A 27589-nucleotide genomic window follows, 5' to 3' on the forward strand; every position below is an offset into this window, starting at 1 on the left:
GCACTAGTGACCGGCAGCTGAACCCCCCTAGAGGGGCCCCAGGCTTCGTGCGTGCCCCGGAAGTTGTCGCTGTGTGTATATTGTGCAGATACATTGTATGCCCGCTGCTGTTACTATGTGCACCGTCCAGTCACCTGATTACCTGCACCGGCTATTGTAGGACTGCCTGGTGACACCTGTGCAGGAGGTATGAGCCGCACTGCCACCATTGTGTGTTCTCTATATAAATGTCATTCACCAGCCAGTAATAATAATATCCAGCCATTGTGTGCCATGTAAACAATGTCATTCTCACACTGTGATATTTGGCGGGAGTGTTGGTGGTAGCATCTGATTGGTCTCTGTGGCCACACATTGAGATTTGTGTAATGATGTCAGTGAGGTGCACAGACTATGATGGCTCACTGAAATGATATCAAAAATGATTTCCATAGTTTGCATATAGAAATATCAGTTCTATAAAATGTGACAGCCGTCAGCAAAACAGGAAGTCATCAGAAATCCCCCAATGGCGACAGCTGTCAGCAAAACAGGAAGTCCGAGCAATTTGCGTCCCTCGGGTCAGTTTAAATGACACCAATGATCTTTTTAGTTCTCTACATTCTTCCCACTGCCCAGCTACGTTAGAGGAATTCTTCCCACTGATCACCACACTAATATATATGTATAATATAGTAATTATAGCAGGGGTTCCCTGAAGATCTGACAGTTATATAAGGGGTTCCCCTGTGTATTAAAAGTTGCTTTAACCAATGATCCGGCCACTGTATTGAAATGAGAGGTCTGTCTATGCTGGCCCGGCTCCTCTCATTTCCTAAGTCACTTACTTTATGAACAATGTGAGTACTATACACACCCCATCTCCACCTGCATTGTCTAGGTGAAGATATCATGGTCCCTCCGGGAAGAATCCTTTATTTTATTATTATTGGTATATATTATTATTAAACAGGATTTATATAGCGCCAACATATTATGCAGTGCTGTACATTAAATAGGGGTTGCAAATGACAGACTAATACAGACAGTGATACAGGAGGAGAGGACCCTGCCCTGAAGAGCTTACAATCTAGTAGGTGGGGGAATTTCACACACAAAGGATGTGAGATATGTAGTGTGGAAAGTAGTGATGGTTTCAATTGACAGAAGAAGACGGGTAGGCAAGTTTGAAAAAATGGGTTTTGAGTGCTCTTTTAAATGAGCAGAAAGTAGGAGCAAGCCGAATATATCATCGCTCCCCAACCATTCGGACCTCATGAACCACTAAATTCATAATTTTATATCCTGCTAACCATTATTATGATTTTTTTTAAAAAAAATGATACACATTTGTAAAGTATTGGTCCCTGACAAGGACTGTGGGGGCTCTGATTCATTGATCAGCTCACGGTTAAGTGAAGTATTAATATTGTTACTATTATCATTAGTTGCATTATCTTTGGTATTACTACAGAAATACAAAATATTTGTTTGCTTTTTCTCACTCATTATGGGTTTATTTCATTCCAATCTAAGAGCAAACAAGAAATTATAGTTATGAAAGTCAAACTATTTGACGCCATTAAATATAACAGGTAAAGAAAATACACAGAAAAGGTCATAATTACCTGAAAGAACATCTGAGAAATAAACAAATAAAACTATCACATGGGAATCGGTATTCAAGGAGCGGGGTGACTGCTGTAATGGTGGAAACAATACTGAAGCGTACGGCTAGGCAACAGTCGTCTCATACAACCTGCGCCTCACTTGTTATTCTGTCTCCAGTACAGTTTGTGAATTTAGTGCAATATAATTTTATTTGATTTATTTTATTTCATTTATTATAATTAATTATTTGGAAGGTGTTCTAGCAACAAGCTTGATGCATTCACTTTGACCACATCGGGATGCTTCATGTTGTTTTCCTTCAGTACCAACACAGCACACTGCACTGCTTTTAATGAAGTAAAGCAACATGGCAGCATCCATAGAGAGTGCCGAACTGCATCAATAAAAAGCTTCTACCGGGCATTCAAATGACAAAATCTTCAGATACAATTATTTAAAGCAGTTTTATGCATATCCAAACAACTTATATTTGACCATTTTCTATTTTTCCATTTTAGATTGAGATATCGGCTAAATTCAGCTTCTAGCACGAGGATTTCTCTTCAAATAGCGATGAAATGTTAATCTCCGGTGATATGACGAGAACACATCACGTGGTGTCCTGAAGAGGAAAACTGCAGACTGGTCGATAGGCTGTATGGACTTTTACTAGTAACATAACAACTGCAACATAATCATGGATAAGAAATCGTTTGAGATCGTTCTGGACGAAGTCCGAAAGGTATGGTTCATTTTTGGTTAGGGATATGAGCAGAATTTCAAGGAGCATCATGTTTTTCCAATATACCTAAACAATGGGGGTCTGTGACTAGCTATGACCCTGATGTGTGTATGATGTCGGCTCTTCTGGACTGAAAAGACTTTATAACGGGTCAGAATCAATAGGAAAGTCTGCAGATCCTAATGATACAGTGCTGGATCAGCATATCGTCCAATGAACATGAATTTGTTTATGTTTAATTTGCCTTATAGCTTCCCCAATCAGGGTCTCTCCCATCTCCCCATTTTTCCCTGCAACCCTGCCTACTAGCTATGTGGGGTACAATTTTACAGCACTGCCTAATATGTCAGTGCTATATAAATACTGTTTAATATAAATAAAATTGTTTTTTTTTTTTTTTTTTTTGGCCGTATAAGACGCTCCGGAATATAAGACGCACCCAATTTTAAAGGAGGAAAATCTAGAAAAAAAAGATTCTGAAAGATTATTCCCCTTCTGATCACTCATGTGCCATTCATACCGGTATTCCCCTTCTGATCACTCATGTGCCATTCAAATTCCCTTTCTGATCACTCTGTGCCTTTCAAATTCCCTTTCTGATCTCTCTGTGTCATTCAAATTCCCCTTCTGATCACTCTGTGCTTTTTTTCCACTGTACGGCAGTTAGGACAGGGAACAGCAGGTGGCGCTGTGCCGGCTTCTTTCGCTCTGCTTTACAGACAGGAGAAGACACGATGCTGGCATAGGAGAGAAGAGAGACATGCTGTTGCAGAGACACACGCAGGATCGGGTATCGGGTGAGTATATTATTTTAATTATTTTATAACACATTTGTCGTATAGGACGCACTAACTTTTCCCCCCCAGTTTTGGGGAAGAAAAAGTGTGTCTTATACGGCAAAAAATACGGTAATTAATCTTATGATGAAACTAGTCCCACGTTAAAAATATATGGATCAGGCAGATAGTTGTTGCAAAAAGGGACAGCTGATGTTTTTTTTGCAATAATCCGTCTTACCTGCCTGATATCACTGCACGTGCTGGGAATGAATGAACTCCTGCGTGCCTGCTCAGAAATTACGTCCTCTCTGCATAGCCAATCAAGATGGCTGAGGATTGTCTCTAGGAAGAAGAAAAAAAGGAAGACGGCAGGACCTTGTGATGAAACGAGGATAGTTGAGTCCACGCGAGGGTAATTCTGCTTCCATGCCATTTAACTATAAAGAAGGGGAAAAAAGACTTCAGTCTTTTCCATAGTTTGAACACATGCATATCATCTAGTTATCTAATTCTGTTTTTCTTGTTGCTAATCCAATCCAATTGTAACTTCCAAAATAACAGGTGTGATAATGACTGCTTACTATCTGCTAATATAGGAAATTGTAATTCAACTCCTTTGATGAACAGGTCCTTGTAATATTTTTTTCCCAAATACTTAGCAGATGTGATGTGTAAATAAAATCAACACTTTGCATTATTGGAACCTAGGATTTCACACTTCCGGTAATGTGCAGTGGTGTTAAAAATCTTTTTCTCCAGAAATATGGTTGTCTATCATCTGTGAAGATTATTCTTTAATTGTTCATTTTCTCTTCACAGGCAGTTATGACTGAATATAAAGTCAAGGCCTTGGAGTATGTACATGGATATTTTTCTTGTGAACAGGTAGTTATAAAACTATTAAATATCACATTTAATAATTTCAGCCCATTTATGACGTGTTGGTAAATTGATATCAATTCGTTCTCCACTTTCTCAACCTTCATTGTGGGTCTTTCAGTTTTCTATAATTGTTGTGCATTGTAAGTAACATTGGCTCATGCAAGAAGGTCATATCAGCATTGATTCGGGTTCTGTCCACTCTGGTACATTGCATTTACACATCAAGAGCAGAGGTGTGAATGTCTGAGACTTGCCACACTGACATTTATTTACCTTTGTTTATTTCTAATCATTTCTTCTAGGTGGTTGAGCTGTTGAGATATTTCTCATGGGCAGAGCCTCAGCTAAAGGCGGTGAAAGCCATGCAACATGTAAGTGCCCTTCATATGTAAAAATAATTTACTTTTCTGTTGTGTCTTTCACATCATTTTTGGTCAGTTTACATGAAAAGGACTTGCATTGATGTTCTCCATAACATAGTACCTGTCCGCCATATAACGCAAGACAACAATTTAGCACCTTTTACCAATAATTCAGCCTTTTCATTTACCAAACCTGATAACCTCTAGGGAATAAGGAATATAAGTCATCCAAAATGGGATGTTTACTCAGTTGTAAGTGACATTTCTTTAAATGTTATGAATGTTGATTTTAGCCTAAAAAATCATTTTTAATGGGGACCAGTGTATTGAAGTAGTAAAATTAGTTTTTCTTTTTGTAACATCTTTTTTTATTTTAACAGAAAATGGTCGCCATACCAGCAGCGAAAGTGGTAAACATATTGAATTGTTTTACTTTCAGTAAAGACAGACTGAGCGCCCTGGAGCTGCTGGCAGTGTAAGTACACACACTGGTTACTTTCTTTGTGGACCATCATTACCATTTCCCAACAAGAAGAGGAACCTCTAACTCCACACCTTTTTATTCACTTATATTTTTATAGCTTCAACCTCCTATGCAGCTCAGTCTATAGTCCCTCATAGGGGCTCACAGTCTATTATCCCTACTGTAATTATTTGTCAATTTGAGGGACATTTAACTTATCATTTAACTTAACTGCATGTTTTTTTGGAATGTGAGATGAAACCTGAGTACCTGGAGGAAACCCACGCAAACATGCAGATAGTGTCCTGGCCAAGATTCGAACCCGAGACCTAGTGCTGCAAAGACCAGAGTGCTAACCACTGAGCCAACTGTAATCCCTTGCTACATTTTAGAAAAAAACATTAACTGTTAGATTCTTGTCATTTACCAAGACCCCCCAAAATCTCTGTTTAGGGATTATGAATCTTCTCTTTTCAAGTTCCAGTAAAAAAAAAAGTCTTGGTGTAAGCAAGTCCCCAACAAACACACTTCCTGCTTCTGTTGTATTGCCATTCTCTTCCTATAGAGGGTGCAGTTGCACAAAAGACCAGAGCACTCTGCATACAGATAATGAAGGCATTTAAAAATACTTGCTATATGTGTTGTGTGTACAATACGAGCATGATGTTGGTAAATAGTTTACAACAATTGTTAAAATGGCAAGAGTATATCTGGGGTTGCATGTTTAGTGTATCTGTAGATTACAGGAATATAAACATAACATTCATTTAGTTACACTGGATTGTGGCACAAACTAGTCAAGTAGACCCTTGTGTACCAGGTTTGGGGAATGCAGAATAAATGCTTTGAATATTATAATATTGTAGTAAGTGATACTGCCTAACCTTTTATTATAGAACTCCTCCTGTGTATAAGCTAAATCACATACACACCAATGTCAGAAGGGAGACTGTACACTATATACAATGATATAATACCGATCCATCCAAATGCTTCCTGAGTGGATAAATAGAACAGATCTACAGGAAAATATTGCCTTTTGTAATAATGTGAGAACTGTTCATGTAGACCAGTGTTTTTCAACTTTTTTTGAGCCACGGCACATTGAAAAAATCCTGCGGCACACCACAAATCAAAAATGTTACAAAATGACACTCTGTAGCTAATTCTTTTGTCTCTAAGAATAAACAAGAAACAGTTACCTACTGCCACCCACTGACATGGAAGAGTATTACATTACTCTGCCAGTCACTACAGCACAGACACTCGACAATGGTAATTAGATAATTTCCCACGGTACACCTAAAGATCTCTCATGGCACACTAGTGTGCCGCGGCACAGTGGTTGAAAATCACTGATGTAGACAGTCCCCCCCACCATGTGGACCATTGAATGGCTAAATGCTTTAAAGCTGTACTCCAACTTTACTTTGTCATCCTCTCCTGTACTGACTTGCTTACACACTGCACCCTATAAGCTTCCCACAATTTGCTTTAGAAGCTGCAACAAGCATGAAAGAGCTCAGTCTTGTTTCCTGACAGAAGAATGTCCAGCATCCATGCCTTTCCTCCCCAACATAACTGCCCTACCCCTTTTATTTGTACAGACACTCCTCACCTTATGGTAACAGCTTGTGAAAGGTCTGTTTTGTGTTCCAAGTTGATTGTTCCCCTGTTTAGCACCCTCCTTAAAAATGATTTTTAAAAGTTTGCTGCGGAGGAACTCAAGTGGCCTGCACACAGCCCTGACCTCATCCATTTTAGCCCAAAGGTTCAGTAGGGAATGCCAACTGCATCCTGGGTTTTTTTCCCAACATTGCTGCTCAAGTTTTAAAAACTGGGCACATTTTAAATGAAATCTGAATTGCTTTTAACTTTCTTTTAATTTAGCCTGTTTCTGACACAAAAGGCAAGTCAGCTATAAAAACAATAAAAGCCAGCTTAAAATAAATTTAATTTGTATAACAGTAAAATAAACTTGTGTTCCATTACCCATTTGGGGTGGCTATTAATGACATTATATCTGAAGAGATAAAAGCACTGGCCTGGAAATATCCAACATGTCTGTCATTTTTTTCTCTCTCTGTAAATAATTCTTTAAACATACAAGTGCCCATATGGGAGTTCATCGCCATCTGTATACTGAGACGTTCATCATCTTTTGCCTGTGTTCTGTGAACTGCTGCTGGATATGAGAATAGGAATGTTGAACAGGGAGAAGCAGTATCATTATAATCCCAGTAGGGACAATGTTTGAACATTCTTGCATCCTTCAAATCTGTCAAATGACTCTATTATCAGCGGGATAATGATAACAAACTGACGCCATCAGGTGAATTGTTGTTTTCAAACATGGCTAGTATAATTGCTGCATTGTGCTTAGAGAATGGTTTGTTTGTTCTCTGGTGGCTTTAAACCTATTAGGTAATGATTATCCTTACAAGTGAGCAGGTAATTATTTTTAATCAATGGAACTTCCTGTAAAAGGGATATGAGAAGATCTGTGATCCCTAGATTCCTCTTAACAAAGGAAGAGATTTTTTGGATTGGCTTGCCTCTGGAGAATATTAAGCATAGCTGCTTGTTTCATTGTGGAGCCTAGATTACGACGGGATGAACATTTAATGACGAAGGCTACTTACACACGTCAGATTATTCTCGTCTGATAATCAGCTCAGGGCTAGTATCGGACAATAACCTGAACTGTGTACAGCGCTCGTTGTCCATTGTTCATGGACCCGTCCTGGCCGATCCACGGACGGCGAACCATCATAATGAAAGTGAAGGGGAGAGCGCACTGCAGGGTGCCGCTCTGTCCTTATCCCCCTCCCCTCTCCCCATAGAGCAGATCAATATTGTATGTACAGTGCTCATACATGCATCATTGCCGTGCTGGCAAGATTCCAAGTAATTTGAAATATGAAATGAAAGCCTTCCTGCTGGGTATTCCTGTCTGTCATACAAGTAATACTCTAAAAGCATTAATCCACCATACTGACATCTGTCATGATCTGCTATCTTGCATAAAAAAACTGTACAAAAATGTTTCTCCCAATCAGATTTAGACCTGCTGTGTGAATATGATTGGATTTTTTTTCTACCTACATTTTAGCTGTACAATAATTTAAAGTAAATCATAATTTAATTGGGGGTGGGGAGGGGGGTATTCTCATTTACATTTTTATTAAAAGTGAAGAAGATACAAGAGCTCCTCCTGATTGCTGAATAAAACCTTACATATGGTAATATTCATATGAAGTATTTAAAACAATATTTAAAATAGTTAGCCAATTAGAAGATACAGTAACAGAACTTTACTGTGTTTTATTTTACTGCAATACAAACTTTACTTTGCAATACAAACCTTCAAACCTTTTAAATATATATATATATATATATATATATATATATATACAGTAAAACGACTACTAGTAGGGACTTTTGTGGGTTCAGTGTGAATGTTAGAGGGAGATAAATATATAATATTAAAATTGTCCCCTTTAATTGTTTATTCCTTAAACTGTTTCCTAAAGGGGCTTTCTAATTTAAAAATGTTTTAATAGGCAAATGAGAATAAAAGTTATTTCTTGCAATTCTATATTCTAAAAGAATATAAAATGAATAGATAATATAGAAAGAATATATAATGTGCTTTGTATGTTTTTGTTTTATACTTCTGAACAACAGTTGATCAAAGACTATAATTCTGCTTATGTAACTTGATGTAGTTCATATTCTGTTCAAGCTGGCTGTGATCACCAGAGAATTCTCTGTGCCAGGGCATCCTTCTCAAGAGACCGAGCTGTTTATTTCTGCTTTTATGCTATCTGTATTGTGAAATGCCTGAACCTTTACAAATTCATCCTGATGTGTTTTTAAATTGCATGCTTAGTACATTTTTATATTAAACAATCGGCAGTATAATAACCTAAGGAATTTAAAAAAAAAAGGAAAGGTGTTCAAGGGTTGTGATTCCTTGGTATATAGACAAAAAGCACCCAATAGAAGTTCTCTTCTTTTTTTTTTTTTTCGTGTTCTAAATTTTTTTTTTTTTTTTTTTTAAATATGGCTATCCATGAGTAACCCCACTCATCTTGTGTTAGGGAGAATAGGAAATGTGTAGGGATCTGTAGTCCTTTGTTATGTTGGCCTTAGGAAATGTTGTCGGAAGTGTGCTACTTGCAGGATGACCAGGTAGAAAAGCAATTTGGCCAAAAATAAAATGTAGATGCAGTATATTGCATTGTTGTACATTTTATAAAGTTTTGGGCAAAACAAATTGGAGAAGCACTTGGGAATATTGGCCAATATAGACTGCTTTTCCAACTCTTGCTTGGCATTGACAGGTTACTAAGACCTCATATTAATTGGCATTACTTTCCTTCGATTAGCATCCAAATCATACTTTAAATGCAGGTCAGCAAAATCCTGGAAACTGAGCAATTTAGAGGTTGTATGTGCCCAGCTTTGCATGCCCCTTGTTTCTTTGGACAAACCTTTTCCTTTTATGATGGTTCTACATTATAGGCAAATCAGGTCCATTGCAGACATTTCTTGTCAGATGCTGCATTGTTCAAATGGGGGAAAAACAGAGTCTATTATGTCTGTCTGTGAGCCCCTGGTCCTTGGAATGTACAGAACTAAAGATAAACGTATCGAGCAAATCTAGTGCTCCCAGACTTCCATCACTACTTGGTACTCTTTTAATTAATTGTAAGGACCGCTGTACAATATAGTATCCAATTTTTCTCACACCTCTGTAAAAAAGGGTGTTTGATAGATTCCAGGACAAGCAGATAAACTGATAAAACATGGAAAAATTTGCTTACAATGGATACTTAGGCAAAACTTGGTATGCTCTGCTTGGAGAAAAAAGGGAGACCTAATGCAAGTCCTGCCAAATTGTTTTAGTGTTTGGTAGAATGGGAAAGGATTGTTACCCTTGTAGGGTTTTACTGCTTCTTAGTTCCACTGACATTACCCCCTCTAATACTATCCCATAAACAAGTTGACCGTAAGAAATGAAATTCTCTTTAAAGATCAGGGAATTTTTTAAAAGCACTTTAAAAAAAAAAATCCAAAAGTCTAATTACAAAAAGTTATAGAAATTTTAGAATCCTATTATGGATACTACACCTTGGACTGACGATGCTCTTCGCTGCTCATAGGATCTTGTTGGGCCCTGCATATCCTTATGTTCAGTGCAGGACCCCTGATCCTACATTGTCTATGAAGACCTCTGGAAGCTGTGACTGATCAAACAAGAAAATCGGGGCAGGTTTTGGGAACAGGAAATACTGATAGACGGTAGCAAGTATTGCATCTTTTTTCCAACCTGGATCAAAGAAACCTTTTTAGCTGAAAGGGAACTGCAGCCACACTTGTTTACTTGAATTGCTTTTATGGTGCTCCTTTAATGTTTAAAAATTTTTTTTGAACAAAAGTGTAGAGAATCAGAATTCCTAATTATGGGTGCAGAATAATTCTTCATGTATAATATCCATTATGTTGTAGACTTACAAGGATGGAGTAAAAATATTCTAAAATTCTTTCCAGGCACATAAAACTGAACTGTAGACAATTACAGAGACCTTGGAATCCATGTATATACTTATAAAAACATAATTTGTGTTTTCTTCGCAAATACTGCTTCAAGTATTTGTCTACCTTCATTTTCACCTAATTCTTTAGACCTGCACTTAGATTGGTTTTACCTTTGAGAACTTCTGATATAATGCAATAAAAAAATATACATGTATGCATCTAAGATTAATGCGCTGTATACAAATTTCTAAATAGATCTATATATTTTTCCTCAGAAATATTCTTGATGCCACAAATTATCGCCCAATTGAGGAGCTTTTTAAGATTAACTTAACTGAGAAAAAACGCTGTAGAAGAATTTTGGAACAGGTAATTATTGAAAGTGGTGGCACCAACAGGAATCAATTTATCGAAATCACATCACTGGAAAATATAGAGCAGATTGCTTGCTTGCTAGCTACATTTACCACTAAATATAATTTTGCTTTTATTAAGCTGTAATAAATTGGCTGATCTTGGTCAGTCAGACTAGTAAAAGGGAGACCTCTCCGTGTATAGGGTGTTCCTGCTTTACTCACATTTGAGCCACACGGGGGCTGTAATTGGGCTTCCCCTTGATTGGCCTATTTGGAGGGATAATAGGGTTTGAGCAATTTCAGTATCTTGACACAACATTTCAAAGTAGTTTTACATCGGTCCCCTTCTGTAATTCAGTTTGCAGTACATTGTTGAAATATTAGCTGATCATCCCTACTTTCCAGGAGCAATAAAGAGGGACCCCCCTTTTCCCAGGTGCTCATGTTTAAATTTAAAGGGTTTCATATAATTGTTCCTGACTAACCAGTGCTTGATATTTACTTTCGTTGGTTTCTGTTTTATAGGCCTCGAAGAGTGGCTGCAAAGCTCCAAATGCTATGATTTCGTCCTGTGGAATGATCCCTGGAAACCCTTACCCCAAGGGTAGACCCAGTCGCATCAACGGAGTATTCCCTGTAAGAGCAGTGAATTTCTGTAAGGCACAATAATGTGCCTTTTACCTAACAAATAGAAAACTCCCATATGTCATGGGTAACTTTCCCAGTCCGTTTAAAGACACGTTTGAAATGGCCAGTCAGAGATTTCCCAGTAAACTCTCGGATATCTTACCCAAGCTTAAAATCTGGTGCACAGAGGACTGTTGTTTGCACTACTAGATAATAGGGTATATCTGGAAATAAGGACCTGTGACTGTGTGTGTGTACAAACATATTCATTGGTCTAATCCAACTAGATTTTCAGGTGAATATTATTGGGGCAATAGCCACCCATCATCATCTAAAGTGATTACAGGTTTAGTGTGGCCAAATTATCAGTTACCACCTTCGCTGATCAGTATTTCCCCATAGTACATGGAATTCTTAGTATATTGTTAATGCTCTGTGTGGGATATCAAGCTTTGAAAATGTGTGCTGTCAATCCCCCACATGGTATCCAAAAACAATTTACAGCCACGGAGTGTAAGGACCTGTAAGCTGCAATATTTTTTATTTGGAATGTTGAAAAGTGTCAAATGTTTGAGAAGTAGGCTTTGTGCAATGAAGAGTCACCTAGAAATCAACGTTACTTATTATTCTATTCTATTAAAGCCAAACCCATAATTCACTTTATTTTGCAGCTCTTCCCCCAATGCCAATTCTATTTTTCAGATGACAACATTCACTGTGTAAAGCTGTAAAATGATGTTGGATTTTACACAAGGTAGATGGTATCTTTACCTTGGATATAAGCCTGTATTTGGGAGTGGTGTATGGTTGATTGGGTACCAGTGCTGCCTAATACTAGAAGATCTGGTGCTAACCCTCATCCAGAACCACCAGGTATTTTTTTGGAGTGGTTATAAGGAAGCAAGAATCAATGGGGGGACATTGGGAAGGGGACTAGAAGTTGGTCGATGGATGGTAAAGGACCTGAATGGCTGTTATCTCTTTCATGGTACCATGTACACACCCATTATGGCACAGCTATATTTAAAATAAAACTAATTTTCATATCTGACATAAAAAAAAATCTAAATATTTGTGCAGGGAACATCACTGAAAAAAGATGAAGAGACAAATGAAGGGAAGGGAATCGCAGCCAGGATTCTTGGACCATGTAAACCAGTAAGTGTAAAAAAATCAAAACCGTAACTAAAAATCCTGAAAGATTCAACATTGATAGTGAATGGGAATTCGGCAACATAGCATAATTGTGACCCAAATGCTGTCAATTTATCTTTTTATTTATTTCATCCAGCTTAACCTGTGATGGTGTAAAATTCTCCAGTCCTGGAGAGCTTTAATAAATCCAGCTCAAATATGTATTTCCTCTGTCAATTCTTGTTACTTTTTTCTGCCTATTAGTAATGGCACGTTTGTTTTACAGATAATATCTTTAATTATATTATCATGTTTTATTATCTGTAAAACACATCTGGTCGAAATATTTATTATATGGATGATAGTCATTGCATCAAATGTTTAATAACTTATATTTCTTTCTACAGGCTCCATCTACATACAATCCTCACAAACCAGTACCATACCCGATACCACCTTGCCGGCCTCACCCAACTATTGCTCCAAGTAAGACTAGCTGATTTCATTGTATACCAGAGAAAACTAAATAAGATTCCACTATTGATACTGCATTCACTAACAGAATTAAAGCTAAAAAATCCGTATCATGTATTTCTCTTAACGCATTTTGATTATTGGCAATTTGTATCTCTACTGATCAGTAAGAGTGGCACTAAGCATGTTGCTTAGACTTTTGGTTCATTGCCTTCCTCTTCTCCTCTTGTCACTCTTTGAAGTTTCCTATCTGGCATTTTACTTCACCCACTGTGTCTTGTCCTCATTCTTATTCATTTTGCATGATGTTCTTACTCGGTGTTCATCCTGCTATAAAATCCCCCTTTTTTCTATATACTGCTATGTAGTTGCCATACATCACAAGTTACCAGCTTGCATTTCTTACAGAGTAAGCTCACTAGGATTAAGTATGCAATAGCATATTTTAGTTTTAGGCATTGGAATGTTACAGTAATATTTACACAAGTGCTTTGTAGACTAGCACTTCAGAATGGGCAACAGAAACTTTGGCATGGAATCACAATAGAAGTGAGTGTTAGAGAGGATTCGTTAAAAAGCTTATGAGGATGGCTTTTTTTTTTTTTTTGCAATTCTATATTAGTCTATAGGTATGCAAAACCCAAAACCACTTGTCGCCAAATATTAGGTCAACTGCGAAAGATGACATTGACAGAAATCCCAAGCTTGTTGATGTGGCCCCTACACAGGTGTTAAAGTGAATCACACATGAGTGGAAGTTGCCTCATTCTGGGTACTAAATCAAAAATATGGGAAAACATTGAAAAGGACACCGGTGAGGATGGAGTTGGGCCCCCGATGGAGCGAGGACAGGTGAAATGTAATTAAAAAAAAAACAAATGTGATCAGGCAGGTTAATTTTTTTGTAGAAGGGACATCACATGTTCCTTCTACAATGAAGAACCTGCCTGGTTGCTGTTTTTTAAAGTTTAGTTCCAGTTATACTATACAATTACTACTTTTATAAAGGAATATGTGATGTTTAGCCAAAATATTTGTAGATTGACAGATCTCACAATGAGAATGATGAGCAGTCACAAAGTGCCCATCTCCTTTGTGATCATAGAAATTCGGGGACCAAAAGCAACTTTAACCTCAGTCACCACATGTAACCCTAAGGCCACCCCAAAGACTTTCTTGGCAGGCTGGTAGCATTAGCTTATTTATTTTGCAAGTTTCAAATGTGTGGAAAACTATTGGCAAGGGAGACCTATTGGTGACTGGAATAAACCAAGAGTAATATTACTTCTCTTTGGGCATGAGATGCATATTTGTATCAGGAGCATGAGAAGCCAGGGAAGCTAGTTTGTCTATTCTCTTTAAATGTTGATATGTATGAGATGATACCTATTGTGCAGAACCGTTAAATATTGACCTTCTCCAGAGGAAGTCAGTCTTGCTCACAGTCTGTTTACTTCAAGAGGAGTGTACACATGTACTTTGAAGTGTTCCGCACTGGCGTTCTTTGCTGCAAGGACCTTTATGCTGTAAACACTAGTACATAAAATTCTTTTCAGTGTTGCATTAGTTTTTCAGAACTCATGTTTAATAAAAGGGACTTATTCAAAACCATCAAACAACCAGAAAGCTGACATTGGATGATCACACTTTAAGTTTTGTATATTTTCTTTTATCTATTTTTTTTCTTCCGTTTACCAAAATATCAAATGTTATTTTATGTTCCGATTTTACTTCACCATGATGCATAACTGCATGCTCCTGACATCATGATGAAGCCGTTATGCATGTTCCCACTGTGTCACATATTGAGACAATAAGGAGAGGGGAAGGCAAGTATGTATTGGGCCTAAAAAGGTGGAGTTTTTATTTTTTTATACAAAACATTCCTCAAAGTATAAAATAAAAAAAGTTTTCATGTATAGTACCAGTGTTTAAAGGAAACCTGTACTGAAAAACGCGGGTGCTGCCATGACTCTCTTCATTCTGAAACTCCTGGTTTCTTGACCCATCTCAGTCACTGATTGGGAAAAAGTGTGGTATAGTGACCTAGGATTGTTGCCTTCAGATTAACATACCAGTAAGGCAACTAGCATTTTCAAATAAGGGGTTTACTAATGGCAAGGATTTATGAATGGCAAGCCAGTGTATATCCTCAGTGCATGTTTCCTTCTACCTAAAAGGAATAAGTACCTTTATATCCTTGCCACTTGTTTAAAGTGACCTTATTTCAATATATAAAAAAGTAGCATAGAAGGTTCCCCTGTAATGGAGCATTGTTGTATTGGCCTGTCCTACCACTTACACTGCCAGTCTCCACTTAGTCTATGGTGCCCAAAAAATCCTCAATAAATTTGCTTGCAGGAATGTTGGTTTCTGATCCATCTGAGTGTATTGGGTTCTATTTCCAATGCCAGGGTCATTAAAGGGCACAATGATTTTTTAGGGGCTGGTGCAAGGTATCCCAATGCTTGGTGAGGAACCTGAAAGCCACCACTCAGATAAAGAGGATTCTTCGGTCACCATAGCTCTGGAAGAGCGCAAAAGCTTGCAGTGGGTCAGATGGCTAAAATGTCTTGTTAAGGCTTCATCCTCTTAAGTCGTATCTTGTGCTTGCTCAGAACATTGGTCAATGGCCACATTCTTTCTCTTGTATTCTAATCTGCCCCATATACCTTTTTAAAATTTTACCACTAGCCTAAGACCAAAATAAATTTCTGCCCTTTTGGAAAGCCCTTCCCTTGTTATAAGCTATACAGTGTGGCGGCAGTGCAGTTGTCCAAATTCTGCATTGCATTACTATTCCCCTGTTGTATACAAGGGCCGGCAAAAAGGCCACCAAGCAAGGTGAGAACAGAAGGCGTTGCTTGAGGCCATTTTTTATCTATTACATGGACCCATTCAGATACACCACACTGGAATCCCTGGAGTAAGCCAGCCTGATGAACAGAAGATAGGGAATAGTTCAGACAGACATTCTAGCTATAGTATTGTCATTGGAACAATAGACTGGTGGCTGAAAAGTTTTTTAACCTAAAACTTTTCTTAAAACCACTTTGTGAGTTCCGTCCTAAAATTCAGTTGGCAAGTAAGTTATGTGATGACAATGGCTTTCAGTGAGCAATATTCTGTGCAGCCTTGTATGGGTCACATTATTTGTCTTGTAGGACTTTACTGTACAGAATGCAGAGCATGTACAGAACAGAATGATATTGTGTCAGGGCTCTGTTTGTTTGTCTTGCTTTTCTATTTTTTAGATTACTATGGGAAGACAATGTCGGTAAAGAAGGAACAGTCAAACTTAAGTACCTCTGGAGAAGGTCAAAGTTTATCTGAAGGGGGAGGGGCATCAGCCAATAGTACGCATTCTCGGGATTGGGCTAAGAAAAACGAGAATTACAGTAACTAAATTTATTCTGTTTATGATCAATTGTTTTACACAACACCAGCTACAATTCAATGCCTAGCAGATACACAAGATATCACAAAAATATTGGATAATGGAATGATGGCGGTAGAGTGATGGAACTTCAGAAATGGACCGTTTTATCACTTCGTGTAGTTTTATAAATACTTTCAACTGAATATTTTATGCTTTCAGCTTATAACAAATTACTTTTAAATTTTTTTCATATTACAAATTTTCTTTTTTTGGACCCTATTGCACCTATTTCCTTTTACTTGTTTAATATTATTGTTTTTAATATTCAGTCTTGCCCATGAATCTTTTTCATTTCTAACAACCTCTGAATATTACTAATTTACCCGTGCACCGATTTTGATATGCTATGATATGCTGTAACTAGTACTTGACATCTATTCCCCAAAACCGTATTGGCTTTTATAGGCAAAAGCACTTGGTGCTTCCGGCAGTTTAATTGTATTGTTATGGTGAGAAAAGGTAACTTGGTGAGAGACTTGGAATCTCCAAACTATATTATAGTGCTGAGTCCAGCAGTACCCATCAATAGCTGGACTGTCAGTTTTGTAAGGATCTTCATCGGGTGCAGTATGCAAAGTGCTGTACGTTAATGCAATAAATCGTCATTCTTGCTTCATAGTCCTGGCTTTCTTCTTGCCTGATTGCCATTAGTAATGCTTTGTGTGCTGATCTGTTAAATAGCAAGTACTGGTAAGTGTCCTAGATTTTTCAGTAGAAGTAGGAGTTTATAAATGATAGTTTATAAGATTAATTATCACCTTACACATTAAGCAAATATTTTCAAAAGTGGAGTCTCCCTGAAGTCCAGGCTGGAAATGTTGAATACAAATATTGGGAGTCCTGGTTGTAACTTTAACAAACCCTTGGCATCTCCCAATGTTTGGCAAGTTGTGAGAGATGCTTGGGGACAGTCAAGTCAGATTTGATGCTGTTCATACTAACTTGTATAAGCTTAAAATGCCATGGTATACCATCTTTAAAACAACCAAACTATGTTCTGTAAACCCTCTTAACATTCTTCATGCTTAGATTGGGAATTTTTTATTATGAAATTTAATGTAAATGCAAGCTATAGGTTTTAACGCATATAGCAGGTTTTGGAGGAAAGGTTTCAGAGATCCAGCAAGTTATAGTAGACCACCTGACCAAAGTCCATTCAGAAAGTGTCTGCAATATAGTGCATGCCAAATTGATTTTGTTCAGGATAGTATTTCCAAGATAAAATGCCCTTGTATTAGCCTTTAAGACCTCCTAGTATTGTTTTATCTTTTAAAATCCATGTTAATCGAAATGCGGTTTTCGACGTTTACAAAGCTTCATTAAACTAATATACGGTTATGGACCGTATATTACAGATGCTTACTAAGGAGAATCTTTATAAAGCTGTGAATAAGGCATTCCCTGAAAATTCCCTCATGGAGAACCTTCCAGGTCCGTGTGTTTCAATGGCAGTAATTGATTCTGCACCAGAAAATGTTTCAGGGAATGTCGGGTTCCCTGCTTTATGGATAGTCGGCAGACATTTTGGGAGTCTTTGATTTAAATGTTTTATAAACCTCTGGTCAGACTACTACTTACAAATTGAAAGGGTGATAATGTTAAATTTGTAAAAAATGTGCTATAATGAAAGTATTAAGACTTTATAATACTTATTGGAGGGTATTTCCATTTTGTGGACCCCATGGTGTCCTAATGCAAAGTCTTTGTTGCCATTATAAATTAAAACTAATCATAAATAATATTGTGAGCAAAATCTTTGTTTCCACACACACCACTCTACGCTGTTCCAACTAACAGTGCTCTCACTCTGGTGCCATTGATTGGAGTAATCTTAACAAAAGAAGGGGGGATGTTGGGCCGCTGCTTTTCCTTAGAGAGCCTTAGCAAATCTCCTGCACAGAACATTTGAATCCTTGTTTCTGCACTTATTATATTAAAAAAAGTAGGTATTCAAATCATATTTATTAATAATAAACTATAAGCGTTTAGTTGGGATTTCAGTTGGACACATACTGTATTATCCTAATAAATCAACAAAAAAAACTTTTGGCTTGGATCAAAGAATTTTTTATAGCTTCTAAGATTGTGAACATCTTAGTAGGACCTCCCCATAGATTGTAGAAGCAAGAAGATGCAAGCACCGTCTAACTGCTCAAGGATTTGCAGAACACTTGCAAATCCTGCACATCCTTGCAACAGTTGACACAAATTCTATAACCTTTCCAATGAATCCCTCTTCTCCCCAAATGCTGTTGTGTAGAGGGAGTCTAGCTTCCAAATTGAACTTGAACATTGTTTAAGGAATAGGTTCAAGGGTACACACTATTTACTCTATAGATATATTCCTTTATATATGTCCCCTAGTACATTACTATTTTTCTGATAGCAATCAATTTGTAAACTGGGCAGCAGGACAATAATTAGCTGCTTAAATTAATCACACCAAAGACAATAATTAAAAAGGGGGGAAAAAAGAAATTCAAACAATACTTCATAAGTGAATGATAAAATGGGGACATATGCAAACCTAGTTGGTTTTATTTAATATATTTTGTTTTTCCTTCTATAGGTGCATATATCAATGGTACGCACATTTCTGCGTTGAATTCTGCCACTTCTTCTAGTACAGTTCCTCAATCGTCCTTTTCTCCTAATGGTGCCACACAATCCAGTGGTAAGATGACCTATAAACAGAAACAATGTTTGTATGTGTATGTGTAGTGGGAAATTTTCTTCAACCGCAACAACAACACAACAAAGGATATTGGTAAATGCAGCCCCACATTCTTTCTCGCTCCAGAATATTTAAAAAAACTCACTATTTTAATGCCCTGTCATTGTTAGTTCTTTTTTGATGTAAGAGCTGGTTGAGTAAACCAACGTCCAGCAATACCAGAAGTGCCAAATTCTTAGTCTTAGACCAAGCTCTACGGAGGTCTTCATCCATGTGTTAAAAGTAGCAACAGGGTCACTTTAACACCCCTAGCGGTAATCCTGAGTGTGACTCGGGGTGGATTTTACCTGCAAATAGTGGTAATCCTGAGTCACAACTGGGGTTAGCTTTAACCTTAAAAAAAAAACACCACTTACCTTGCTCTGTTGTCGCCCTGCTGGTCCCCGCAGGTCCTGGGGACACGTCCGTCTTTACGTCCAATACAAAAAAAATTTCATATCATATATACTGTATATATTATGTACACTTACATTACATGTTCAACTATTTTTTTTTTTTAACAGATTTTTGTGTTTTTTTTTTATTATATATTTAATGCTTATTAAATGTATTAAATATTGGGCATATTTCTGTGAGTTATGCCTAGGAATTATAGCTTACAATGTAAAATATATTTCCATGCAAACAAAGTAACACTTTTTGCATGGAAATTTGGACGGAATTAGAACTCTAGAGAGGTTAAAACTAAAACTCCACAGTCTGGGTGGTGGATTTTTATATTATTCCATATAGTAACTTAACATGTCTTCTTTCTGTGCTCTCTAAGGTTCTGAAGAGACAAGAGCTACACCTCACACAGGTAAGCTCAGTCATTGGTGTGTGTATTGTACATTTTCTTCATTCTTTAGTTAGAATTTCATCTTATCCCATACTCCAAAATTTTGGTAAGGACACAGCTATGTTATCTTTCAATTTATGGAATGGTGTCTGAATTCGGCTACATTTCAAGCATCTGCAATAAAGGAGGCCCTTAAACACAGTCTCCAATCACATATAGTTTTCAAACCACACTGAAAATCATTCTAACCTCTTAACCTGAGGGTTTCTGTTGTGTAGTCTTGTATTCTCTTGCCAAAATCTGGTTTCACAAACGCTTGACATGCAGTTAACATTCATTATATTATTGCCTTCCATGTCTTTGTAAATCATTGCAAAAGTAACTCCTACTTTTGTTGGGACACTAATGGAAAAAGTGGCTGGGTTTGGCACACTTAAGAATGTTGCTTAATACGTCACAGGCCACAAAGAGTTTAGCTCAAGGAACAGACCTTCTATTCCATTTATGTCTTTGTGTTGGTTTAAGCTCTCTTTTCTAAGACTTGCTTAGAAGATCATCACTCATTCATTCATTCATTCATACATACATACATACATACATACATACATACATACATACATACGCCTTGTATTTAAAGGTTCATATAACGCTTATAGACTGTTATCTAGGGTTACACAAATCCTAACATCCAGGTCATTCTCGTGTCTAAATACAGACTGATGGTGACCTAAGTTTCTCTTGCTCGGCTTGTAAATTGTTGTCAATGTCTGCTGCATAAAAGTTTTGTTTTTTTATCATTATCCCCATAATTGTACCTTGTCAGCATACATAATGGTGTTTAAAGTGTTTGAGCTGTGTTGTATGTATATAATATGTAATTATAATATTATTTATTTTTTTATAATGCAGCTCCAGCAACCCCACATATTTCACCACATGGAACCAATGGATCAGCTCCTCCAACACCTGCTGCCACACCTGCTCCAGCTCCTACAATTTCTCCAGCTACTAAATCCCTAAACCATCCTTCCACTCCTACAACACCCACCATTTCTGCAATGAGCATGGCTGCTCCTCCTTCAGCCTTTTCAATGCAAACCACATCTTCCATGGCATCTCCTAAACCATCTGCACCAAGTCCAACGGTTATAAAAAGTGCACAGATGTCCTCCAGCGCTCCCACATCGGCTGTCAGTGCACCATCAACACCAAGTCCTGCAGTATTTCCTGGTCTTCCGCCAGCTGCTGTTCCAACCCAGCAAAGCTCTTCCACACCATTTGCTACTTCTGGTTCTAGTGATCCTTTGCCACCTCTGTCAGTTCCAGGCCTTCCATTTTCTACCAGTACCTCTACTACCTCTGTAAGCACTGCCAATATGATGCCATCACTATTTGCTGGCCTTCCATTGTCTTTAAATCCTGCTTTCCAAGGCATGGCTAGCCCAACACTATCGGATATTGCTGGAGCTGCTGGACAAATGAATATAGGCAATCCATTGCTATCAGTCCTTAAAGGATTTTTAGCTGGTGATCCTGGATTACTCAATTCCCCCTCATTGGCTTCTATGTCTACAACAGGACTTTTGCCATTGACAAGCCTCCAAAATGCTGATGCTTTAAGTAAACCTTTTACTCCCCCTTCTACACCAACACCTCAAAGAACAGCTACTCCAGCCATGTCTGCATTTTCTGGGTCATCTTCTCCTTCATTAACAAATCCTAATACTTCACCTGCTACCATGCCAGGACAGCCACTTGTTCATGTCCAGTCTCCACTCAGTTGTAATCCAGTTATTCCACAGGGACATAATTCAACCTCTTCCATGTCAGAACACTGTCTTTCATCTCCTGTTAATGCATCCAGTGTGACCCCATTAGCTAAGGCTGAAACAGCTAGTTCATCACCTTCTGCATTTAAAGGACCATCTCGTTCAGCCACTCCATCCCACAGTTCTCTGGGATTGCCAGGTGTGCTGGGTCATGTGTTTCCACCTGGCCCAGGGAACCTGGCAAACTCCATAAACCCAGCTTTATCAGGTCTTTCCACTATGAATGGTAACATTGGTAGCCCAACCCTGTCTTCAATAGGATTGGGTTCATCCCCAGGAATGCCACCGGTATTTCCACCTTTTACTTCATTATCCAATGGATCTCCATTTGCAGGTAGTCCAGCTCTCACACCTACTGTACCCATGTTAACATCAACAGCCACAGTTGCTTCTGCAACCCCACCGCCCTCATCCTCTGTGTTTCCTGGCCTTTCTGCACCTGCAGCAGCTGCTGCTGCTTCACCTTTTCCGCTCAACCTCAACAATGCACTTCCTTCACTCTTTTCTGTACCGCAAGCACCCCTAGTTTCATCAAACCCATCTTTCCCTGGATTCCCAGTTTCTAACACACCACCAGTCAATCCTGCTCTTCCCGCTCTCCCTTCCTTTCCCGGACTTCAGGCTCCTTCAACTTTAGCAGCAGGTCCACCCGTGCCATCCCCTGTGAGTGCCCCATCTCCTGCTTCTGTTCTACCTGGATTTGCTTCGGCCTTCAGCTCAAACTTCAACTCTGCTCTTGTGGCACAAACAGGGTAAGTAGTTACAGTCTTAGTCATTTTGTTAAATCCTGAGCAATGTCAACATCATGATCATTTCTTTATTATAATAATTTAATTACCAAACCACAGATTATTTTTTTTTCCCATCAGTCTTTGATCTGATGATCCTACAAGTAACATACTTCCTGTTCTAGGGTGGGAATGCCCACTTGTCTATAGAGGGGCGGTGTTACCACCCTAGGGCAGGGCTACAGAAACCCCACTCTTCTCCAAAACTGGAATCACTGCTGAATGATAAATACATCTCATGGAGATAATCTTGCCTGAAATCTTTTCAGTTTAGAACTTTAACAGGTATTTTTTGCACTTACTGAACAAACAAGGAATTAATTTTAGTGTTAACTCTAGTAGATCAAGATGGAGACCATCATATAATCTCATGTGATGGTTTCCATATACCTAAAAGGGTTTTTGGGCACATGCAATTTTTACCGGTTTAAACTGCATCAACCAATTCTGCCCCCTTCCTCTGGATGTTAGGTTACCTTGTTCCTTGTGACCAGCAGTGGAATTCATAAAAACATTGGCCAGCAATTCAGCTGAAACCATTCATAAAACGCAACCATTTATCTTTTTAGATGAAGCTATATGCTATCCTAGTGACACAAACTAATGGTGGTACATTACTGTAAAAGTACCTTCTACTCCCCAGGTACCCAAGCGTACATAAATATAAGTGAAGGTTTCATATAAATGTCCACAATTCCTACAACTCCTTTGTTGGCTGAAGGAAGTGTTTTGAAAGGTGTCACTGTTGATTGCAAATGTCAAAATTTTGTGGTTGTAGCTGTAGGACTCAAATGCCACAAATTTACTTATTACATACTCATCCCAGACATAATTTAGGATTCCTAGTGACCAATAGTAAGTTTCTAAGAAACTGACATGCTTATTGTGGCCGTTGATGGGTAAATTAGCCGCTTCTGGAGAGTTACAGAGAGTACATGATGTGTAGCATTCCCACACTAGTGATTGTAAAGGATACACCCCAAACAACCACCAATCAGTAAGAATGCTGCCTTCAATCTATGTTAGCAACCAGCTTCCTTCAGCTTTCCTGTTCAGTAAAATAATACAAGCATAATAAATATCCAACCATTACAATTACAAATGGAGAACCCAACATAGCAATCTAAACATTGAGTATGCATGACTGCATATCTGTGATGAGAAAACAGTAGAGGTCCCGGTGTTTATAGATGCAATGCGATGATGTGAGGCATCTTTCTTTATTTATGTAACCCACATTTTTGTTTGTATTTCTTTAGGCCATCAGCCTTTCCTCTTCTCTCTCTCTCTGGTATTCCTGGTTTTCCACAAAGTCCCTCCCAGTCCCTCCAAGGACTTCAGCAGAGTGCAGCAGCTGCTGCAGCAGCTCAGACGGCATTGTTACAGGTAGTCTTTTGCGTGTTTTTTTTTTTTTTTTTTTTACTTTATTTAGGTTTTTAGAAGGAGAGTAGAGTGTCAGTTATCAGTCTGCTGTTTCTCCTGTTGCTGTCCATTGACATAAGGATGGGGAGGGGAGCAGACCTGTAAGTGTTTCTGAACTCAATCTGGATGTAGCCTTGTATGTAGTTTTTCTATGCATTTGGTTATATGCCTATTATTCATGTTTAAAATCGAACACCAGGGAAAAAATAAAACTATTCCTGCAGTGGAGCTCACCTTGAGCATCCTAGGAAAGAGGTAAGCACAAGCTAGCATGTGTGAGAGAGAGAGACCAATTGCAAGGGAAGTTTTGTCTTGTCTTTTTTTAAGACCATTTTGTTAGCGTCTGTATTATTCATTATATATTAATCATTATTACATCTATATTATCTTTCTCCAGGCACATTCAGCTTCTGCTCTAGAAGGATTTTCAGCACAAGCTGATGCTTTTGCTGGTTTCCCCACTGGACCTGGAACGCCCTTCTCTCTTCAGCCAGGGTTGCCTCAGCGTGGATGGCAGTAGCTAGAAAACATTTTAAAACAAAACATAATTCTTCCACTCATTAGAGAAAGCATTGTACAGTCCATAATCACTAACACCGAAGAGGCAAAGAATTGTCCATCATTAACACTAAAGAGGTATTCTATAGTCCAACCAGAACTATGAAGCTATAGAATTATTCATCACTGATATTTGGGAGGCTTAGAATAGTCCATTGTTGACACTGAGGAAGTATAGAATAGTCCCTCAGTATTTTCAATCGTTCATAGCATTTAGATTTTTTTTAATGTCCTTTTTTCTTTTTAATGACTTTTACAAAGACCTAAAACTAAATTTTGTTTTTCGGAACACTGGATATTAGCAGAACCTGACTAAAATGTCATGAGTTTGAACTGACCATTGCAAATAAGGTTAATTTTATTACCTTGTTTTTAATTCATGTTTTTATAACTGGGTTTTCATATTTCACAGAAGGTAGAGGTTTTATATACATTTTGATTTGGTGCTATCTATTATTAAATGGAAAGGCTGTTATCACTACAAAATGCTCTCCATTGGCGCTTGTCATATCATTACAAATTTTCTTTATTTCGTATACTGCAAGTACATTCTCCATGAAATTTTCCTTTCTACCAACCAATTGTCTGCCACACAATGTGTGGTTTTTAGGTAGTTTGAAAGACCAGTTCTTAACCATCCATGTAATGAATTTTCTTTTTAACAATTTAGAAATGTTACATTTTTTAAAATAACTGTATAGAAGTGCAATTTTATTGTTTTTGTTCATTTTTTATTTCAACAAATACAACTGTGTTCTAGTCACATCTTTTTAGTTTTCCACTATTGTGCAGCCATGCTCCATTTATTGTAAAGAAAATTAACGCAAACGGCATGCAAAAATCTGTATGAAATGTAAATACACTGGTCATGTACTTAGGTGCACTATTTATTAACCATAATAAAGATACTTATGTAGTGAACTAAACCTGAATGGTCGGTATGGGCTATTTAACGTTCCGTTATTGCCCCCTGCTCATTGTGCAGTCAAAGCAGTGTTATGTATAATGAAGATGCACACAGGAATTACATGATGTGCTCGTGATAGTGTCCTACACTTAGTAGTCCACTACCCTTTGTACTGCCTTAATAAACCACAAGAAAATGGTGATGTGTAACAGTCCATTACAATCAGTAATCGGCCTTCATTAGTCTGAAAGTGGACCATTAGTTATTATGAACTTCTGGGTTGTACTATAAAATAAATCCTAGTTTACAAACTTCCATTCATACTGTTGATAACCAAACCCCCTTTCTATTTTCTTAAACTTTAAATGAAATTGTAAGTAGAATATTAGATTAGTCAAACATATTTTAAATCTTTGTGTAAAATTTTTGTACATTGAACTGTAGCATTTGTGATTGCCTTTTTAAAAGGCATAATTAGCATGGCATGCATTGCAATCTTGTATATGGTGACGTGTACTCCTAAATACCAGGCAATTTGATGAAAACTTAACCTAACAGTTTATTGGTATAATTGTTTGAGATCCCATCCCGGGGCAAAAATATATATGATACTGTCTATTGCCTCTTTCGTGCCATGTTACAGCTAATCATAAAACTCTTATGTCCCCACAATGCAGCACTGGGACCTTTCTGTTCCTATGTGATAGGTATTGAGTGATATTTCGGGTTTTATTCTCTTCGACTTCCCTAATTACAGGTAACCAGGTCAAGGGCTCAATGGTTGCATCCTGATTTTTACTTCTTACTCTAACTGTAAACCTTATTTATGACACTGTTTTAAAGATATTATCTTTTTATAATGAATTGTATGAATGACAATGTAAACTGCCTATGTAACTTTTACTGAGAATATTGGCCATTCCCATCAGTCTCTGTTTATAATAAAGTGGAAGTAAGCAAGTGAAAATAACTCCTGGCTGGTTGCTGTCAAATGTATTATTTGTTGTCATAAGCATGTCGGTGAAGCATACAGAGTTATTTATAAAAAGAGAAAATTCTGCTCCTGGCAGCCAGTTAAGTTTTAAATGTCCTATTTTTGTCTGCAAATTAGAAAATAAGACCATCTGATTACCCATAGACTTCAAATAATGGTCATCTGGTTCGGCTGTTTTTACCTGGATCAGGTGATAAACTCTTGCTCCTGACTGTTGGTGCTTACATACCCCTTTTGGAACTTCGTGGAGACCTAGCGATGATAAAGGGTAAATAACCTCTGCTGCCTATGTCTCCGCTGAGACATGATGGTGCTTCCTTTGGCTCCTCCACTCGCTCCATATTTTAGGTTAACAAAAAGATCATACCTGCCCATCTGTCAATATTTTCCTATTTTTTTAATCATTTTTAAAACCTCTTTTAATAAAATTCTCCCGCTTTAACAGCAGCCTGTTGTTACAACCAAAGTCATACTTTTGCTGTATTTACTTTGCCCCTACGGTCACTCAAACACCCTTTTCTTTGCCATCCCTTACTTTGCATGCAATCCTAGTTATATCACCTCCCCAGGCAGAAAGGTGGAGGAGGTATATAAGCTGTGGTTGGTTATAATTAGAAGATTCATTAGGTAATAAGATGAGTATGTTGGATTAAATGGGAAGCTATGGAGGTTAGGTAAGTTTGGGGGGGTTATGTGTTTTTTTGTTTTTGTTTTTTTGCCCTAGGGTATTGGTCTGTGCAACATCAACACCATTCCACATCCATGCAGCAAGTTCAACCAGTTGCATTGCATGTGAACTTTCTTATATGTTTAACAATACTTGAAAAGGAATTAGAGTGTCCCAAAAGCTTGTGATCAGATTACATCACAGACGGAAGCAGTAAAAGTATTACTATTCTACCATTGCAGGTGTTAATGATGCACAAAATTGTTGGTTTGTAATATTCACAAAGGTTCATAAAAGTAAAACAAAAAATAAAAATTGTTCTTTTACCTCTATTCAGGGTATAAACTCTGAGTGGTTTGTTTTATTACAATATTTGGAAGCTGCAATTTTGTAAATAAGCATTGTCCTTTCTAGTATTGTATATTCACTTTTGGGTTTATGAAATGATCTGTTTTTAAATGCTTTGTATGAAATAATGCCATTCTAGTATCAAAAATAAATTAGATCATTTTGTAACAAA

At 37.7% G+C, this 27589-nt stretch overlaps 1 protein-coding gene across 3 annotated transcripts; it reads left to right on the top strand.

Annotated features, from left to right (window-relative positions):
• The first annotated feature begins 38 nt into the window (after nucleotides 1-38).
• PROSER1 (proline and serine rich 1) lies at nucleotides 39-27589 on the top strand. Of its 3 annotated transcripts, none has more exons than XM_072403875.1 (15): nucleotides 39-187; nucleotides 2109-2332; nucleotides 3931-3996; nucleotides 4296-4364; nucleotides 4736-4830; nucleotides 10638-10731; nucleotides 11244-11354; nucleotides 12426-12503; nucleotides 12887-12965; nucleotides 16208-16351; nucleotides 18962-19066; nucleotides 19893-19925; nucleotides 20814-22485; nucleotides 23781-23907; nucleotides 24341-27589. In XM_072403875.1, the coding sequence occupies exons 2-15, from the start codon at nucleotides 2288-2290 to the stop codon at nucleotides 24461-24463; spliced, it is 2841 nt and encodes a 946-aa protein (XP_072259976.1). In that variant the 5' UTR covers nucleotides 39-187; nucleotides 2109-2287; the 3' UTR covers nucleotides 24464-27589. The 3 variants fall into 3 exon arrangements, with proteins under 3 accessions (XP_072259976.1, XP_072259982.1, XP_072259990.1); XM_072403881.1 differs by having other exon boundaries at nucleotides 16208-16309; XM_072403889.1 differs by lacking the exon at nucleotides 16208-16351.

Source organism: Pyxicephalus adspersus, chromosome 1 (assembly GCF_032062135.1).
Source record: "Pyxicephalus adspersus chromosome 1, UCB_Pads_2.0, whole genome shotgun sequence".
NCBI classification, from domain to species: Eukaryota; Metazoa; Chordata; class Amphibia; order Anura; family Pyxicephalidae; genus Pyxicephalus; species Pyxicephalus adspersus.

Coding starts and splice junctions, on each gene's coding strand:
- PROSER1 (XM_072403875.1), top strand. CDS start 2,288: ATGGATAAGAAATCGTTTGAGATCGTTCTGGACGAAGTCCGAAAG. Junction 12,966..16,207: donor TCACCCAACTATTGCTCCAA/GTAAGACTAGCT, acceptor TCTATTTTTTAG/ATTACTATGGGAAGACAATG. Junction 23,908..24,340: donor CTCAGACGGCATTGTTACAG/GTAGTCTTTTGC, acceptor ATCTTTCTCCAG/GCACATTCAGCTTCTGCTCT.